The sequence below is a fragment of the Lissotriton vulgaris genome, chromosome 2_1 (assembly GCF_964263255.1).
Source record: "Lissotriton vulgaris chromosome 2_1, aLisVul1.2, whole genome shotgun sequence".
Taxonomy (NCBI): domain Eukaryota; kingdom Metazoa; phylum Chordata; class Amphibia; order Caudata; family Salamandridae; genus Lissotriton; species Lissotriton vulgaris.
The window spans coordinates 2,099,770,574-2,099,788,900 of NC_141687.1; the positions used below are offsets into that span (position 1 = coordinate 2,099,770,574).

Sequence of the window (18,327 nt, forward strand, 5' to 3'; positions counted from 1 at the left end):
GGCAGCTGCAACGTTTGCACACACTTTTTCAGAGAGCCCATTTATTTATTTATTTATTTATTAATGACATTTGTAGAGCGCGTACAATTACCCGTGGGCATCTCGGCGCTAAATGCAATGATGTCTCTCCATGATCAGATTGTACAGAAGCTTGATTTACTGATTAAATAACCATGTTTTCAGTTTTTTTCTAAACTGAAGGAGTGAAGGGCTTGTTTTTATGTGGTTTGGTAGGGTATTCCAGAGATTAGGGGCCGCAATCGAGAAGCGGCGGTCACCCCAAGAAGCTGTTCGGCTGCGTTGAACCACTAGTTGATTAAGTGAGGTAGATCGAAGTGTTCTAGGCGGGTTATAGGGAATCAGTTGCTCTTTGAGGAAGCGGGGTCCTTGGTCCTGTAGTGTTTTATAGACTGTGCACAATGATTTAAATTTAACCCTGTTATGGATGGTTAACCAGTGGTAGCTTTTCAGAGTGTCCGAAATAGGTGCAAATTTAGGTTTTTTTGACAGTACGCGTGCAGCAGCATTCTGCACGGTCTGTAGTTTTTTGGTGACTCTGTTTTGTGCATTGAGCAAAAGACCGTTACAGTAATCTAGCGATGTCAAAACCAAGGAGGTGACTAACGTTTTGGCTGCTGAGTCTGGTAGATAAGGTATAATTTTTCTTACCATTCTGAGCTTGAAATGGGCGTTGGCTGCCACCTTATTTGCATGGGCCATGAAATTAAGCTGGTCATCGAATGTTACTCCTAGGTTTCTGACTTTAACCGTGGGGCAGGGAGGTGTGCCTAAGGCCGATGGCCACCAGGCTGCTGACCAGGCTGGCGAAAGATTACCAAAGATAACCACCTCCGTTTTATCGGAGTTGAGCTTCAGGCAATTTTTTGCCATCCACTCACCGATAGCAATCATCCCACTTTGGAATCTCTCTGCCACCTTCTGTCCATCACCCTTTATGGCCAACACCAGTTGAGTGTCGTCGGCATATGAGGTTAGGCTCATCCCATATGCTTTGATGACACTGGCAAGGTCCGACACGTATATATTAAATAGTGTCGGACTTAGGGATGAGCCTTGGGGAACCCCACAGGGTAACGACAGATCAGCTGATTGGAAGGGGCCCAGGGTAACCGCCTGGGTTCTGTTGGCTAGGAAGGAAGCAAGTAGGTCCCTAGCAGTAAGCTGAATACCCATCCTTTCGACACGGTCGACCAAGATCTTGTGGTCAACCGTGTCGAAGGCTGCTGAGAGATCTAGGAGAACAAGCAATGCTGTTCCTCCTTGATCGCGGATGACTCTTATGTCATCAGCGGCTTTGATGAGAGCGGTTTCCGTACCATGGTGTTTACGGAAACCGAACTGAGTGTCATCCAGCAAGTTGTGGCTTTCTATGTAAGCTGACAGCTGCTGATTCATAGCCTTTTCTGTAACTTTGGCTAGGAAAGGGAGGCTCGCTATGGGGCGGTAGTTTTTTAGTTCACCTTTATCTAGACGGGGCTTTTTGAGCAGGGGTTTGATCAGCGTGCTTTTTAATGAATCGGGGTAAGTTCCAGATGTCAATATTGTGTTACAGACACCGGTGATAATGGGGATAACTGTGTCTGGCACAGTAGCGATCATGGAAGTTGGGCATGGGTCCAGAGCTGAACCAGCTTTAATCGATTTTACTATGCTCTTGATTTGGTCAGTGGTAAGGGGGTTAAAACAGGTCATGGTAATTTTAGGAGTGATCGTGGGGGTAGTAGCACTGCTGCTAGCCAGGTCTGAGTTAAAGGCTTGATAAATATCATTGACCTTTGCGAAGAAGAACTCAGATAAGGCATCACATAATGCTTGTGATGGGGGTGGATTAAGATCCGGGGTATTTCCAGAGAGGGTTTTGGCGATGTTATATAACTGTTTACTGGAGTTTTTCGCAGTCTCTATATGGAGTGTGAAGAAATCTTTTTTTGCTGCTATTATCATTGCTTTGTAAGTGGCAAGGGCTTTTTTATATTTTTCCTTATTTTCGCTGTCGTAAGTTCTTCGCCAGTGCCTTTCCCTGTTCCTAGTTAATTTTTTTTGGATTTTTAATTCTGTTGTATACCACTGAGCTTTAGGCACATTCCTGTTTTTTGAGAGTGATTTGGTAGGTGCCAGCTGAGCCGTGGCTTCACCCAGCCACTTCTGGAATTGGTTGGTTGCGGTATTGGGATCGGTGGATAGTTCCGGGGTTGTGGTATTAAGAAGCAATGTTAGGTCATTGGGATTGATGTCCTTCCATGCTTTGAACGTGCCATTTTTCGCATGAACCGCCTTTTTTCTCAGCGAACCTTTGATGGTGAGTCTGCTAAGAATGACTGAATGGTCTGTCCATGTCATGGGGAGAACCGAGGTTATGCACAGTCCTTCCACATTTGTAAAAATTCCTTCCAGCGTGTGGCCTGCCTGATGGGTAAGGGTCGTGACCAATTGTCTGAGGCCCATTATTTCTAAGTCTGATATAAGGATAGTGGTATCCCTATCACTGAGTTGCTCCAGATAGAAATTGAAGTCTCCCATTATCGTAATGGAGTTTTCTGTAACTATGGACTCAGTGATATTGCTTAGGTTAGCAAGGAACGCAGATCTGGTTCCAGGGGGTCTATAAAGCAGTATTCCCTTGAAGTTATAGGTAGAGGACAATTTTATATTAAAGTGCATAGCTTCGCATGAAGTAGAGGGAATCTGCGAACAACGGACTTCAAATTGGTCTCTTGCTATGATTGCTATCCCACCTCCTTTTCCTTTGGGTCTGTCCTGCCGATAGGCACTATAGCCTGGAGGAACTGCCGTGACATAGTCAGGGGCAGATGCCTCGTCGGTCCATGTCTCTGTGATGTAGAGAACATCTAGGTTAAGGTCGCTGATGAGATCGGCTGTTTCCTGGCAATGTTTGCTCAGGGAGCGCGCGTTAATGAGTGCCATGGAAACGTGCGTATCAATCTCTGAAGCTGAAGATTTAGCAGCGATAGTAGGGTTAACAAACACGGGCGCAATGTTACAATGTGGGCATTGTGTTTGTTTCTCCAACGGCATGAGGGATAAATCGTATTTGGTGCAGAGCGGGGCGTGGGAGGGACAGATCTCCAGAAGCGTGCTACGGGTGTACGAGAGGGGAGGGGCAGGGGTTATGGCCCTGGGCCTGGTCCCGGCGCGGACGGGCGCAGACGGGCTTGCCTTCGGCGCGCCCGCTGCGCCCGCCCGCTGCGCGGTCGGGCGGTACTGTTGTTTATGTACATACTTTGGGCGGGACGGGAGGAGGGTGGGAGGGGCGCAGAGCTATCGGCCAGCCTTCCCAATTGAAGATGGCGGCCAAGTAATGTACAAAGCTTCCCTGGGCCTGAATACAGCGGCGCTGTGGGAAGGGAATTGTTCGAGCCTCGGCGAAGTAATCTCGCCTTAGGGGATGACAGAAGTATAAAAGCGCACCTATTAAAATATATTACAGGAGTTAAAAACAATTCGTGTCTCAATCGTTTTTAAAGGTAAATTTGTAGCAAAAGGTGCAAGGGAGCAAAAACAGACCTCGGCTTCCGCCTCAGAGGGAAACAACAATCATTGAGTGCCCAGAACCACATTCAGCTTCACAGCTGCCCTGCAAGTAGTGGGCAGCAGCAACATTTAGGCCAACGGTGCTTGGGGGCATTTTTGGAGAGAGAGATAGGAGTGAGATGGACTCCTCTGCCCCAGTACTTCCACAGCTGCACGGCAATTTAGCGTCAGCTGCACCGTTTAGATCTGCGCAGTTGCGCACATGGATTCCGCTGCCTTGGCAGCAGCTCCGACTTTGAGACATAGGGCATTTGAGCCCCTTTGAGAAGGCCAGTTGGCCAGGGGGACTGTTAGGTTTATAGGGCACCAGGCCCTAACGTGATGTATGTGGTGCTAGGAAATGTGATGCATGTATTATGATTTACGCACCCTGTTTTAAGCCTCTGAATGTGGTTTTATGATTATGAGGGTTTGCATAATGTGTTCTTGTCTTAGTTACTCTCTACTCTGGTTGTGCTAGTGAGATTATTTCCTAACTGTGGTTTATGTATGTGTTTAGGCTTATGTATTTTACGCCTATTGTAATGATCACTGCATGATATGATTTATGATGGCCTAAGGTGTTTTATAATTGTGAGGCCTATTGACTCAGGTGATGATTGGATAAGTTAGTATGCTTGCGATGCCCATTGCATCTTGTAATTTATTCCCTACTGTGGTTTATGTTGTTGATTATGCTGCTGTGACTTATCAGCTAATGTGAGTTATGCTTAGAAGTGTGTCTAACGCTAAGGTAGTTATTGCCTAATCCCATGTTATGACCTTTTAGGTTGGTGCCTCCTGCAAATGTGTTTTCTGCTTGTGAGGCCCATCGCATCTTGTGGTTGATCCCCTGTTGTGGTTCATGGTGGTGATTATGCAGTTGATATTTATCCGCTAATGGGATGTATGCCTAGGGTGGTATGCCAACGAGATTTGTGCTTGATGGGATTTAGGTGCTCTATGTTTTATGTTACAAGATCTAGTTCTCCGTACAATATTATGCCAGTAGTTATTGGTGGTGCATTATGTATGTGTTACCTGTGCATTTCTAAAGGTTCTTACCGTGGTGTGACTGGCCCCGGCCAGTTGTAAATAATCCCCTGCAAATAGTGCCTAGTGCCAAGGGGCACAGTGTATATTGTGTGATTACTACTCTAATGTGTTTATGATAATACAAAGGCTATATTTGATATACCCTTGGGTGGAGTTTCTTTTGTAGAGTGCCTAAAGGGTTGCTGCTGTGTGTGTGTGTTGCGCAAACGCTTTACACATGGCCTCCGGAATAAGCCTGCCTGCTTGTGCCAAGCTACCAAGGGGGTGAGCAGGGGTTATCTTTGTGGTGTACCTCCCTTGCCCTGACTAGAGTGGTGGTCCCTGCCTGGCTTTGGCGCAAGCCTTCGTCAACCAGAGACCCCATTTCTAACAGTATCATTGACTGTTTACACAGTATATTACTTAATCTGCATTTCACAGTTTTTCCTCGTGGTTACTGACTAGATTAGATATTTAGGCATACACAAGGTGAGAACATGCAGCATTTAATGTTTGATCCAAGCAATACGAGTCTGATGCACAAAATGATTCTGCATCCGAACTTCACAAAGGGATCAAAAAGTGTAATCTGTGCATGCAAACATTTGACCCAGATTCATTGAATCGGGATATGGGGACATTGACTCCCACAGATGGAGTTTTTTTTACTGGAAACAACTGGCCAGTATAGTGGATATTCCTGGTTGAAGTTAGGAATGGGTGTCCCTAGAGGAGGGATACAGGTTGGCCCCTGGAAATGGGATACTATAGGTAGGCACACACATTCCCAATTAGGTTTTCTCATGCAATGTGCATGTCGATCTTACACTGAAAAAATTGAGGTGAACTGCCAATGGTGAAAAGTCCAATAACGTTCCTATATTTTCACGGATGTGGGAAAAGGCTGTATTTTACGTAGAAAAATGCAGGAAAAAAAGTAAAAATGTGGCAGTACAATTTCACCATAGTTTCGCCCTCAGAGTCACATTTCTGGCAGTAATCAGGATTAAGTGCAGGACAGTAAGAGTAAGCACATGATTTGTGGAGATCTACTCTGAGGATTTAATGACTCTACAAAACTGGTGACATCAACACAAATCAGCCGTCTGCATTTTTCTCTGATCTGGACCAGCGATGTTACTAGCTTTAAGTTTCTGAGATATATCGGGTGGGGACTCAGGATGACTTTTATCAGAATCAAAGGAATCCTCCAATATAGTCTGCTCCCACGTCAAGCAGTATGAATCACACCCAAGATCTGGCTGGCAACTTACATGATGTGAGCCTTGGAGCCCGATCTTGAATGCAGCGGAATAGAGTGGGGTATTTACTATGGCCACGGTACTTTCCGTGGACATAGCGAAAGCCTTTGGGAGAGGCGTTTGTAGGATGGACGAAAGTGTTGTATTCCTCTGCAGTGGCCAGAGTAAAGGTGGGAGTGATGATTTCCCCCTGGTATCAAGTCACTCGTGGGACGGGGCAGGGCTGCCCACTCTCCCCGTTATTATTTGTATTGGCTATAGAACCTCTGGCAGCACGTGCTTGGTTGGGGCAAAGATATGAGGGTTTGACGTTCACAAGAGAAAAGCAATATATCTTGCTATATGCGGATGATTTGCTGATGTTTCTGGCGGATGCAGAGGTAGCGCTGGAAGGGGCGGCAGGATTGCTCTGGGAGTTTGGTGACGTCTCAGGGCTGAGGGTAAATTGGGCTAAGACATGCTTGTTCCCAGTGAAACCCAGGAGAGCAGCACCTACGGTAACACAGAATATAGGCTGGGAGCCTACTTGTCTAGCATACCTTGGTGCTCATATCTACCATGAGGCCAGTGCTATTCTGGAAGGGAATATTGGGAGATATATACGAGCACTAAAGGGTAGCATAGCATTCTGAAGCACGCTTCCGTTGTCAGTGACGGGAAGGGTCGCCTTATTAAAGATGGTGGCACTGCCAAGGCTGTTGTATTTTTTTAGAATGTTACCCATATGGATACCGAGATCCATGTTTAAGTTGCCTGATACCATGATAGTAGGATTCATCGGGGGGGGGGGGTCTCGGAGACGGAGAGTGGCCCTAAAACCGTTGATGAGGCCGAAAGCAGAGGGTGGGCTAGCGGTTCCTGACCTGGAGCTTTATTATATCGTAGCCCAATTACAGGTCCTTACGCAAGCAGTTGCAGTAGAATTTAGGGGCCCAGAGGACTTGAGAGGTACAGGAATACCAAGACACATCCTATCCTTTTTAATATTACAACAAAGGCTTGATCTTTGAGATCTGTCTCTGGGAGAGAAAACATTGAGATTATGTTGGAATCGGAGCCAGCGTAGAGAGGGAGTGATGCATCCGTACGCCCCTGAAATACCGCTGGGGATGGTTACAGCATTGCCCCATAGTGGATACTGGACGTCCTTGTTGGAGTGGGAACAATCTGGGTGCAGGTGCTCGGGGATTTATACGAGAACGGTGAATTTCTGACATACCAGGCATTGCAGGAACGATACGACCTCCCTAGAGGGGGATTCCTTGTGCACGCTGCCCTGGTGCATGCACTTCAGAAACATTTGAAGGAGGGATTAGTAGAGCCCAAAACAACAATGGCATGTCAATGTGTTGTGATGGCAGCGGGGACATTTAAAGCAGTTACATACCTATATTCGCGAATGTTGAATGAGGGGTTGGCTCCACTAGACACGGTACGATTGAAATGGGAGACGGGTATCGGGAAGCCCATCCCAGAAACTGCATGGGGACATATTCTGCGCAGGGACTGGAAAAGCACTAGAAATGCACGATTCCAGCAGGTGCACTTTTTTATATTATACAGAGCATATCTGACACCTGGTAAGATTAAAAAATATTTTAAGGTTGACAGTGCTGCATGCCCCAGGTGCACAAAAGAGGCAGTGGAGCTAGAACATATGCTATGGGAATGCCCGAACCTGGGGAATTATTGGTCTGAAATAGGAGACTTATTAAATTCAGTTACAGATCGCCAGATAGTTTTTGACATAGCCACGTGTATATTGCATTGGTTCCCCCATACCTCAAAGACAAAGGTAACAAGTAAATTCGTAGATATGGGGTTGTTGCTAGCAAAGCGGTGATTACAACGCCCTGGAAATCAAAGAAAGGTCCTAGCAGCAGGATCAAATGGGGGTCGGTGCCAATTAACAAGTTTGAGAAATGGAAACAAATATGGGCTGGCTGGCAACAAAGCGAAAACAACAGGGGCGCCATAGACAAATGGGGTCTGTCTGCCCGCAAATTAACTTCACTTCTCCAAGGAGGCACAACAAGCAGAACCCCTCCATTTCCATCACACACTTTTGGACGCGTCCCAGCAATTAAAGAGAGTGCCAAACAATGAAATGCCAAACGTCTGGCCAACCAGAAAACTGACTCAGCAGCTGCCAAAAGGCTACTTAAAGAGGCCACAAAAATCCACTCGAAGGAGGTTTGGGCCGCGAAACGCCAATGTATTGAGGCGAAACATCTGAAGATCCTCGATTTAATAAATGATAATAAAGACCTTAACGAGGGTGGAGAACTAGACACCATTGCCCACACCTCAAAAACTTTGGATGATCAAGCACCTCCAGGAAACTCCTTAGTTCATACGACCTTAAAAAAGATCAGACACAATGGGGCACCGGGACTCAATGGCCTGCCTGGCTCCCTCTTCAGGGCTGACACAGATTTCTGGACGAACAACTTGACCAAGTTATATGCTGATTGCCAGTTCTTGGGGGACGTTCCAGATTCCTGGAGAGGGTCGTTATTGCACCCAATACATAAGAAAGGGCCAAAATCGAACCCTCAAAACTATTGTATGATCGCCCTGCTTGATATTGAGGGCAAGGCCTATGCAAGCACCCTTCTTGTGGAAATTTCAAACTGGGCCAGCACTGAAGGCCTCCTGCCCTTTTTTCAAACAGGGTTTAGACCTGGAGCATCAACAGTGGACAATATAACAGTGCTCTCATATCTAGCTCAAAAAGCTGTGTCACGACAAAGCCTGCCTCTTTTTGCTTGTTTTATTGACTATTCAGCAGCTTTTGACGGCGTAGACCGTTCCATCCTCTGGCAGAAGTTGGCACGTTGGAACATCGATCCATCTTTACTACAAGCCATTCGCTCATTATACTAAAAAACCTGGGTAAGAATCAAACTTTCAAGCGTATCTGCTACAGGGAAAATCAACACAGATCGCGGCCTAAAGCAAGGGTGCGTTTGAGCTTCAATGCTTTTCAATCTATACACCGCAGACATGGGTCAAGCCCTGATTGGAGCCACATTAGCAACACCTAGGATTGGGCACACTAAGATTCAACTAATGCAATACGCCAACGACCTGGTACTCCTAGACTATACCAAAATAGGCTTACAAAAAGCACTCACAGCCTTGGCAACCTGCAATGCCAAAAATAAACTGGTTGCCAACCCATCCAAATCGAAAACAATAATCTTTAGGCAATACCCGAAGAAAAAACTGGTAAAATGGAGGCTAGGCCAGCTGTCCCTGGATTGCACACAACACTACAACTACTTGGGAGTTTGGTTCAGTGAAATAGGTCGCCCAGGAGTCCATCTTGATAAAATGCGTATGAAAGCATCACTTTCGCCCTCTGCAAGCTATATGCCACTCTACACAGCCCCACAACAACGGCAATCCAAAGAGTTTTGAGGGCGAGACAAATACCATCACTTAATTAAGCACAACAGGCATTTCCAGGGAACCTAGCTAGAGAGCTAGAAAAAATCCACTGCTTAGCCTACAAAAAGTTATTCCACCTACGCGTATGCACCAGGAATAATTTAGTGCGGTTAGAATTTAACCTGAACCAGCAAAAGCTTGAAGAGATGGCCTCTCTGAACAAATACTTCTATCTTACTATGGCGGCACCAGAGAATACAATTAAGTCTATTATAAAAAGTATCTTTCTGGAACCCAGCAATCCCTGGTCAGCCAGCCTCTCCGCCGCCAAAGACGTCTTGAAATTTGCAATAGAAAACTGGGACCCCAAGATATTCAAGTATACTGCTATAAAAAGTACAATAAAAAAACAAGTCCACCTTTACTCTCGCATTTCAGACTTGGAATCATTGGTATCAAGAGGCTTTCACGAGTCCCAAAGCCTCCCACATACAGAATACAACCCCAAACTTCATCTCACGCAGGTGGTGGGGAGACAAGCCCTACACAGGATCGTAGCGTTTAGATTACATCCTCTCCCCCTTAAAGAACTATACCCCTCTGGGTCGACTAAAATGGCGATTATGGAGTGTAGGCTCTGCAAATACAAACGTGAGACCTTGGCCCATATCCTACTTTGCTACACTGCCTTCCGTTTAGATCGCAGTCTTTACCTTAGGCCCATTTTGCTACAACGGGGATTAGAACTGTAACTGAGGCTGTTCATCAACTGTGCACATTGGACACAGTAAAACATATGGCTATGTTTGGTAAATTTGTACAACAGGCTTGCATGAAGCTGATGGACCCTCCCAGCTAAGCAAGCGGGCAAGTACCCGCGCTGAGCTTGGATACCGTCTGGAACTAACGGCTCAGCTCAATGAGAGCATGTACAACTGTTGGCCGAGTTAAAAAAAAAAAAGCCTTCTTGGTCTTAATGATCATTGAATTTTAGATTTTATTCACAATGTTTATGGTTTTAAACTGTAAAATTTTTAAATGGAATGTTCTTCTACTTCGTTGTTTTATTGTAATGGTTTTGAGTAACCACACAAATAAACTTATTCAAACTTATTCATTCCTAGCAGCAAGAGGTGGAAAGCTGAACTGATTAAATGGGCTTGCAGTGAAAGTGTTATCCGGTTTCAACAAGCGAGACGCTTGGATAACGAGAAAGCGCTGGATTCGGCGAGAGCATGGGAGGGGCTGGTACAATCAATGTCCGACCCGCAATAAGCTGTGGACACAGTGATGGGTGGTCCCATCCAAGACAACCAATTAAATATCCACTGTAGGAAGTCCTGGTGCTCGGCTATCCCGAGACACATGCTGTAGTTGTTATGAGCGCTCTGAACACACAAGTGAGGGGGAGAGGGGGAAGGCTTTACTTGGTTTTGGGGTATTTATTAGGTAGTGATGATTAGGTTTCCTCTCCAGAGGTGGGTTACATTATAAGTTGTTCTCTTTCCTTTTGGGGCAGCGATTTGCCGTCCTATATCATGTATGGTGTACAGTTATTCAATGTTCTTGGTCATTTGAAGGGGCTATATATGTAAATGTTGACTCCAACGAACGTTAATTGATCATCATAATGTAAAAACAATAACATTTGTTTAATTAAAAAAAATGTGAGTGGGGTATTTACCTCAGCAGGTATATACTGATAGACAGGTGAGGGGTATTTACGCAGAGAAGCAATTGCCTCGTATATCACGTTCTCCACCTAGTGATGGAGCATAGCATGCAGCTTCCAAAATTATCTCACCAGATTCGGCATCTTTCATATTTTTACTGTGCATCTTTCAAAGTAAAATTCCTTCACATTTTATCATGTCAAATCTCCTAGAGTAAAACAGTGGAAGTGCTAGGATTATTGCACTCCTCAGAACTACAATCCCTGCAAACATTTCCATGAGGCAAGCACTGTAATCCACCACTGAACTCCCAGTAGAGCCTTTGCCAATGAAGTTTTGTGTCTGCCAGTGCTGTGATCCCACCTACCTCCTCCTCTTCTGCAATCCGAGACTCTCGGACAGCGGTGGGGAACACTCTGGGAGTAAACTGGATCTGGATACTGCCAGCAGAACGAGGAGCCGGGAGAGCCTCTTCCTCCACCTTTTTTGTAAAAATATTTTCCGTTCTTTCACCTGCAAAGACAACATTACAATATATTGGTACACATATGTTCCTGTGTTCAGGATACAATCACTGGTGTATCAGTTACTCTGGCACTTGATAGAGGCTGTGAGCAAGGGTCAGTAAAGTAGTGCCATGTAGAATCTTCAAATGATGAGTCTTTTGTACTCAGGTTTGGAGAGGACACAACCAGCACTTCCTGATTGAACAACGCTCCAAACGATCAGAGCGAGCACTTACCTCCTGGTCAGAGACCTGCTTTCTCCCCGAAGCTCTGCTCCTAAGTACCTTTCACTGCCCAGGTAGGTGTTTGAGGCCCTCCTCCACCCGCAGGCTCCTGCCTGCACCTCATCGCTGGTGGTCCAGAGGGAGAGACTTGCTCTTCTGCTGGCCACTGCTGTCTGTGTCTGTCTTTTTTTGATGACCAATTTTATTGATGTTGTGAGAGACCAACACGAGATAACAATACCAGCTGTTCGTACATTAAGTCGTGCAAGGCAAATACAAGAGGAGAGCACACCAGCATAGATAAGCTGATAAACAAGGCAAAAACAGTGTTGCACACATTCCAGTCCTCGATTACTCAGTAAGAGTATTGATCCTCCACCACCCAGACCCACTTGCCCCACATTCTACGAAATTTCTTCGGGCAACCTCTGACCTCATACAGGGGCCACTCCTGTGCGGCCCACCAATCCACCCCTCTGCGCCAGCGCATAATGGTGGGGGCAGCCGAGCTCAAACAATTGGCCGCAGTGGCCCTTTTAGCCACCACCAGTGCCGTGTTTAGAAAGAGTTTTTCAGCTCTGGAACCGTCCATTCCCTCGGTGATACCCAGAAGGACATTCATTGGGTTAAGGGGAACCTCCTAGCTCAGGACCTGTCCTGACATGGTTTTTGGCTCTATTTCGGAGTGATGAAGACTTTAAGCTTGCTCACATCCATAGTCTGTATTCTTACCTTGTGTTGGCCCTTTTAAGCCCTTTCTTCAGACCTAGAAGAGGATAGCTGCTTTATATGATGATAGATCCCTTATTCTTGACTCTAATCCATCTATTGCCTATTGGCTTTGACATAATTATGTGTCCTTTCATTATCCTGCCTATAGTAGAGGGTGGATCCTGTGGTCCTGACTTTATATTACACATTGGTATGGTTTGTGTAGGTACTCTGACAGAGCTAAGGGTTATTTCATCCTTCTCAGGCCTACAAGGCCCAGAACTAGAGAGACTCCATTTTGCTTTCTATCCCTGCAGAGCTGAGATGCTTGAAGGGTAAAGGTAATGTTTATAGTTAAAGCTGTTGTTCACTTGGAGAGAACCGGTCTGGGCCAGCCCTTATCGGTAGGCTGTATTATTCTCTGTGTGGAAGACACCACAAAAGGCCGGCCGGCTGGGTGTGTGTCCTTGACGCGGAGTGGTGCAGAGATCTGATGGGCGGCGGGCTGATGGCTGGAACTTTCCATGAGGAAACAGCATTCCATATTAGTGAGGTGCAGAGGCAGAGTCAGTTAGTTGAGTTGGAGGAGCGGAGAGAGTTTGAGCTGGAAAGAGTTTGAGCTGGAAGCAGTTGAGTTGGATTGAAGCAGAGGAGAGGAGTGGAGTTGCAGGAGGAGAAGAGACAGAAGATGCTTGGAACAGAGAGAAGACAGACAGACAGTCAGTGAGCTGGAACTGAAGGAAGCGCTCAGAAGCAGTTACTTATCAGGAGGAGTTGTGAATAGCTGGAGTCTGAAGTAATGCCTTTTAGAAGAGACTGAAGTTATATCGTGGATTAATCTGTGGGAGCAGCTGGAGTGAATTGGACAATGGCATGGAGACAATCAGATAGAGTGAAGAAGCTAGTGGAGCGAACGATTATCAGAGCGGCAGAAACCATTAGACTGAAGTTGGAAGGTGGAGAGAGTTCGTGGGGGAGAGGAGTCCAGTGCGGAGTGATCAGCGCAGATGTGTGTCCAAGAGTGCAGGAGAGGATCTAAGACGAGCTAAGGCACAGACGAGAGAGGAGCCCAGATGACAGCTAGAGCAAGACCCCACACCCCTCAGGTGATATCCTTCTGTATTTCCAAACATTAACCTTGTCCTTATATTGTATGTCTAATCCTTTTCTTTCAGCGGTGTGTTATAGTTCCTGTTAGTTACAGAGACCCCGCAGATAACATTGTCCCTGTTATATGTCTAATCCCTTTTCTTTCAGCGGTGTGTTACAGTTCCTGTTAGTTACAGAGACCCCGCAGATCTGTGTATGTGTCTATTTCTATTTTATTGTTATTGTAATAAAGATACCCCAGTTCTTAGTGAACCAGTGTGCATGTGTTGTTCTTATGATAGAGAGCGTTTAAATCAGGGAATAACTCTTGCATACAGTGTGTGTCTCTTGTTCTTAAAGCACAGGTAACCTTTCCTTCTAGTCAGGTGTTACAGCCAGAACAGATGCTGCCCCTGATCCGGTAAGTAGCCACTGAATAATTAGGGAGAGAGAGGAGCCCGTGGGCTGGAAGAACATTGATACACTAAGTGATTCGGCCATCCCATAATATTATTGTAGTAGCGAACCTTTAGTGAATAGTGAGGGAAACTTCCCAACATAGAGAGAGAGAGAGCTGAAGGTATTCTTAGGAAAGTGATTGTCGTTGTGTAGCGGCGTTAGTGAGAGCACTGATTGTGGTCAGTGTGTATACCCACAGGATTGTGGCTTGTGTATGTATGAAATATAGAGAACACTGGGGAGGACACCAGTGCTTAGGTCCGCCGGATTGTGGACCGGATTGTGAGGAAGAGAGCACCAGGGCTGCAGACCGGTGTGTAGGCACGCAGGATTGCAGAGGTGCCGAGTGAGCACTGATGGTGATCAGTGTGTAATGGTAAATAATCAGAACTGCCCCAGGGTAGATTAGTCTGGACCCATGTGGTCGCGAGACTATGAGGTATGAGTGTGGTGTAGGGCATGGACGTCCTTAGTAATCAGTGAGTATTCCTAGTAATCCCTATAGATTTAGTGGTGTTTCTGATGATATGAGCTTGTATATTGCGAGTTCCCCATCCTCAGGTAGGTACCCAGGTGCCTGGATAGATGGGTCCTGAGGAGGGAGGTGGTTACGTTCCGGCTGGGTTGGAGGTGCTCTAAGGAGCTGATCCCATCTGGTTCGAGAACCCGGTCGTTACAGGACCTCAGTGAGTTCCCCTGTTACTGACTCCCAGTAGCACGTGATTGTGGAGCAAAGCCATACCATGTGATAAAAGTCAGCTTGCAGGTGGCTGCAGCGGGGACAGTATGCATCAGGTCGGAGCCCAGCGCAGTGGAGACGCAGTGGCGTAAGATAGGCAGTGTGGAGGAACGATATTTGAACTAGGTGAAGCCTTGCTGAGGCTGTGACTGTTTTAGGAGCCATCAATGAGTCCCTCCAATCAGCGTCATCCAGAGACCCGAGCCAACCCTCCCATCTGTCCCTGAGTTGTGATAGTGTGTTGAGGGTGTTATTAGTAAGTGAGCAATAGATTCAGGAGATCCCTCCCTTCCCTAGGTTACCGGTCATGGTCTGGGCTTTGGGCAGGCTATATTCGGGGCGGGAGGTGCCTTCTGAGATGTGAGAGTGGAGGGCATGGCGTATCTGCATGTAACGGTAAAACTGGGAAGCGTGGAGGGAATAGCTGGTCTGCAATTCTTGGAAAGTGCATATGTGGCTCCTACCCCAGACATCCCCAAGTAGCGGAATGCTGATGAGATCCCACGTTCTTAAACCAGAGAGGTTGGCGACTTTCCTGAGCCGCGTGCCGCACCACAGTGGGGGATTTTGGGTCAATTTATCCGACCAGTGTGTGTGACACAGAGAAGCCCGCCAGGCCAAAAGCACCCCATGCGTGACCTCAGGTACAGTTTGGGGATTGGCGCTCCCATACAGCATCCCTTGAATGTTAGAAAAGCCTAGGGAGTGAAGCTCCAAGCGGTAGGCTGGGTCAGACCAGCCACTGTTAAACCAATCATGCACGACGAGGAGCTGATTCGCTAAATAGTAAAGGTAGAGGTTGGTCATCCCCAAGCTGCCATCAAAGGGTGGGATCCGGCACTGGGCGAGGGCCAGCCTAGGCCTCCGGCCTCCCCACAGAAACTTGGTGGCCATGATGTCCAGCTCCCGGAACCACGACCTTGAGAAGGAGAGGTGCCTGTTCTGGAGCATGTAAAGGAATCTGGGCAGGATCCTCATCATCTTAAATAGAGCTATTCTGGCCATAGGGTTCAGTGGCAGTATTTGCGACTTGAGGCAGTCAGCCCAAACCTTTTTCACTAACGGGGTTACGTTGAGTGACCAAGCGAGGTCGGGAAGGAGGGCAACCCAGATTCCCAGATACTTGAATGAGTGTCCCGAAGAGGTGTCGACGACTGCCAATCAAAGCACTCTCTCGAAAGGTGAAGGGGGACCAGAACGGATTTGACCGAGTTCAATCGTAGGCCGGAGGCTTGTTCGAAGAGACTCAAGGCCCAGAGGCATCGGGGTCCCGACCGAGCCGGATCGGCTAAAAATAGAAGAACGTCATCAGCGTAGAGGGCGATCATCTTCCTCCAGTCCAGGCCATCTCCATCCCGTGAGGAGCTGATCAGCGCGGACAAGACAGGCAAAGGGTCCATCGCCAATGCAAATAGGAGGGGGCGAGAGGGGGCATCCTTGCCTCATGCATCTTCTGATGGGAAATGGGTGTGATAGGGCTCCGTTGACTAGTACTTGGGCCCTTGGTTTGCAGTAAAGCGCCTTAACCAGGGCGCGGAACGGGGCTCCAGAACCCATTTCCGTCAATGCCGCCTCCAAGTATCACCAATCCACAGAGTCGAATGCTTTCTCGAAATCTACGATAAGGAGAGATAAGTAAGGTGTCAGCTATTGTCGATTCACTAGAGCAAGGTGGAGACGTCTGAGGCAGTGCAGGGTGCCCCGGGAGGGCATAAATCCGCACTGATCGGGGTGGACCAGTTTGGCCAGTTAGGGTCGTATGCAATTGGCTAGGACAGTGGTGAATATTTTGAGCTCTGAGTTAATGAGGGAGATGAGGTGTTAATCAGGGCAGCGCTTCGGGGACTGAGACTTAGGAATCACCACTATAGGGGCCATATCTGTCTCGGGACGGAAGGAGCCTTGATCAGACACTTCCTGATACACCTCTAGAAGGTGGGGAATCAGCGTGTCTCGGTAGGACGCATAGAACTCCTGCGGGAGTAGGTCCGGCCCTGGTGTCTTACCTGCAGCCATACGCGATACGGCATCATTGATCTCCTCTGATGTGACAGGGTGGTCTAGTGCCTCTGCCTCAGACTCACTGAGTCGCGGGAGAGAAAACCGTTCACGCGGGAGGAGATCTGGGAGCGAGAGAGTGGGAGGTTGTGCAGAGTAAAGAGTAGCGTAGTAAGTGGCGAAGCATTGGGCCACTGCAACAGGAGCTCGCTGAATCACTCCATCCGAGCCGATCACCTCAGTGATGATACGGTTGGCCATTGGGTAAGTGGCCAGACGGTGAAGGAGTTTCTCATTTTTGTCTCCCCACCCATACACTCGCGCCACGGAGGACCTCCACCGCAGCCTTCACGGAGGACTGCTTAATCTCGTCCCTCAGAAATGCTAGCCTCCTATCTTGGGCTTTAGTTCTCTCCTCCAGAGGTTTAGCCTCAATTTAGACAGCCTGGGCTCCAGGAGTGTGAGGCGGGAGTCCTGCGTCACACGCTGAAGTTTAAATTGGCCTTTGGCAAAGCCCCGGATGGTGGCCTTCCCGGCTTCCCATAGAGTGCAGGGAGAGGAGACCGACCCATGATTAGTGGCAAAGTAAAGGTCCCTGCAGTCCTTGTCCTGGAGGAACCAGGCGTTCATCTGCCAGATCGGACTAGAAGATTGAGAGAGGCTTCCCATCCGCATCGCCACAGGGGAGTGGTCCGATAGACGTCTGAGGAGGATGTTGACATCTTGAATTTCTCGAAAATCCAGGCCCGGCAGGAAAACGTAATCGAGTTGTGCGTGTGTGTGATGGGAAGATGATGTGTGGGTGTAGAGTTGAGTTGTCAGGTTCCAGAGTCTCCAGGCGTCCCGAGACCTAAAGTAGCAGTCCAATTTGAAAGGAGGGTAGTTTAAGCAATACTGGATGCGGAAGGGGTTTTAGAGGTGTCACGGTCAGGGTCCATACCTGCATTAAATTCTCCCCCAACAATGGTCGTCCCCAGGGCGGGGCGGAGACCAGTGTAGCAAGTCGCTGAAGTGTGGAGGTCAGTAGGGAGGGGGGAGAGTATACAGCGAGCAAGTTCGGGCTGGTCGAGGCTCCCCTCCAAGATGACAAAGCAGCCCTTAGGATCATGGGTTGCCTTACTCACCACGAGTGGAAGACCACGTCGTGCCAAGACAGTCGCCCCTCGTGATCCCCGGATTAAGCCGGAGTGCCAGACTCCACCATAACCATAGCGTGCCAGGAAAGGGCAATGGTTGCCTAGTAGGTGGGTCTCTTGGAGCAGTAGTATGATTATAGTGGGATGCTGGGCGTAACGTAGGACTGCTGTGCACTTGACCTTATCCACCAAGCCGTTAACATTCCAGGACATTGTGTGAAGCTACGCCTTCTCTGTATAGATGTCCGACATAAGGAAAGCAGGCGAAGTACCGGACCTCTAGCACGAGTGGTCGGAATGGTGCATTTGCGTGAGGTAGTGGGTACAGTTCTACAATGCTCGGTCTTGCGTGCTTGTCGTGCAGCTGGAAATGTACGCTGATATAATAAGCAGATGAAACAACAAAAACAGATCGGACAGGGACAACGGTACCCCGCCCCCCAATACAACCCCCTCCCGATACTTCAGGAACAGAAGCATCTGTCACCCTAACTAGGAAACACAGAAAGACCAGACTGAAACGCTTGGGAATGGGGAATTGTGGGGGACC

At 47.7% G+C, this 18,327-nt stretch overlaps 1 protein-coding gene across 1 annotated transcript in view; it reads right to left on the bottom strand.

Moving 5' to 3' along the window:
• The window catches only part of DNAAF4 (dynein axonemal assembly factor 4), a 261,399-nt gene that overhangs the window by 71,515 nt on the left and 171,557 nt on the right, over positions 1–18,327 (bottom strand). Inside the window, exon 5 of the mRNA XM_086959015.1 lies at positions 11,283–11,428. Coding sequence (XP_086815141.1) covers positions 11,283–11,428 — 146 coding nt within the window. The remainder of the gene's footprint in view (positions 1–11,282; positions 11,429–18,327) is intronic.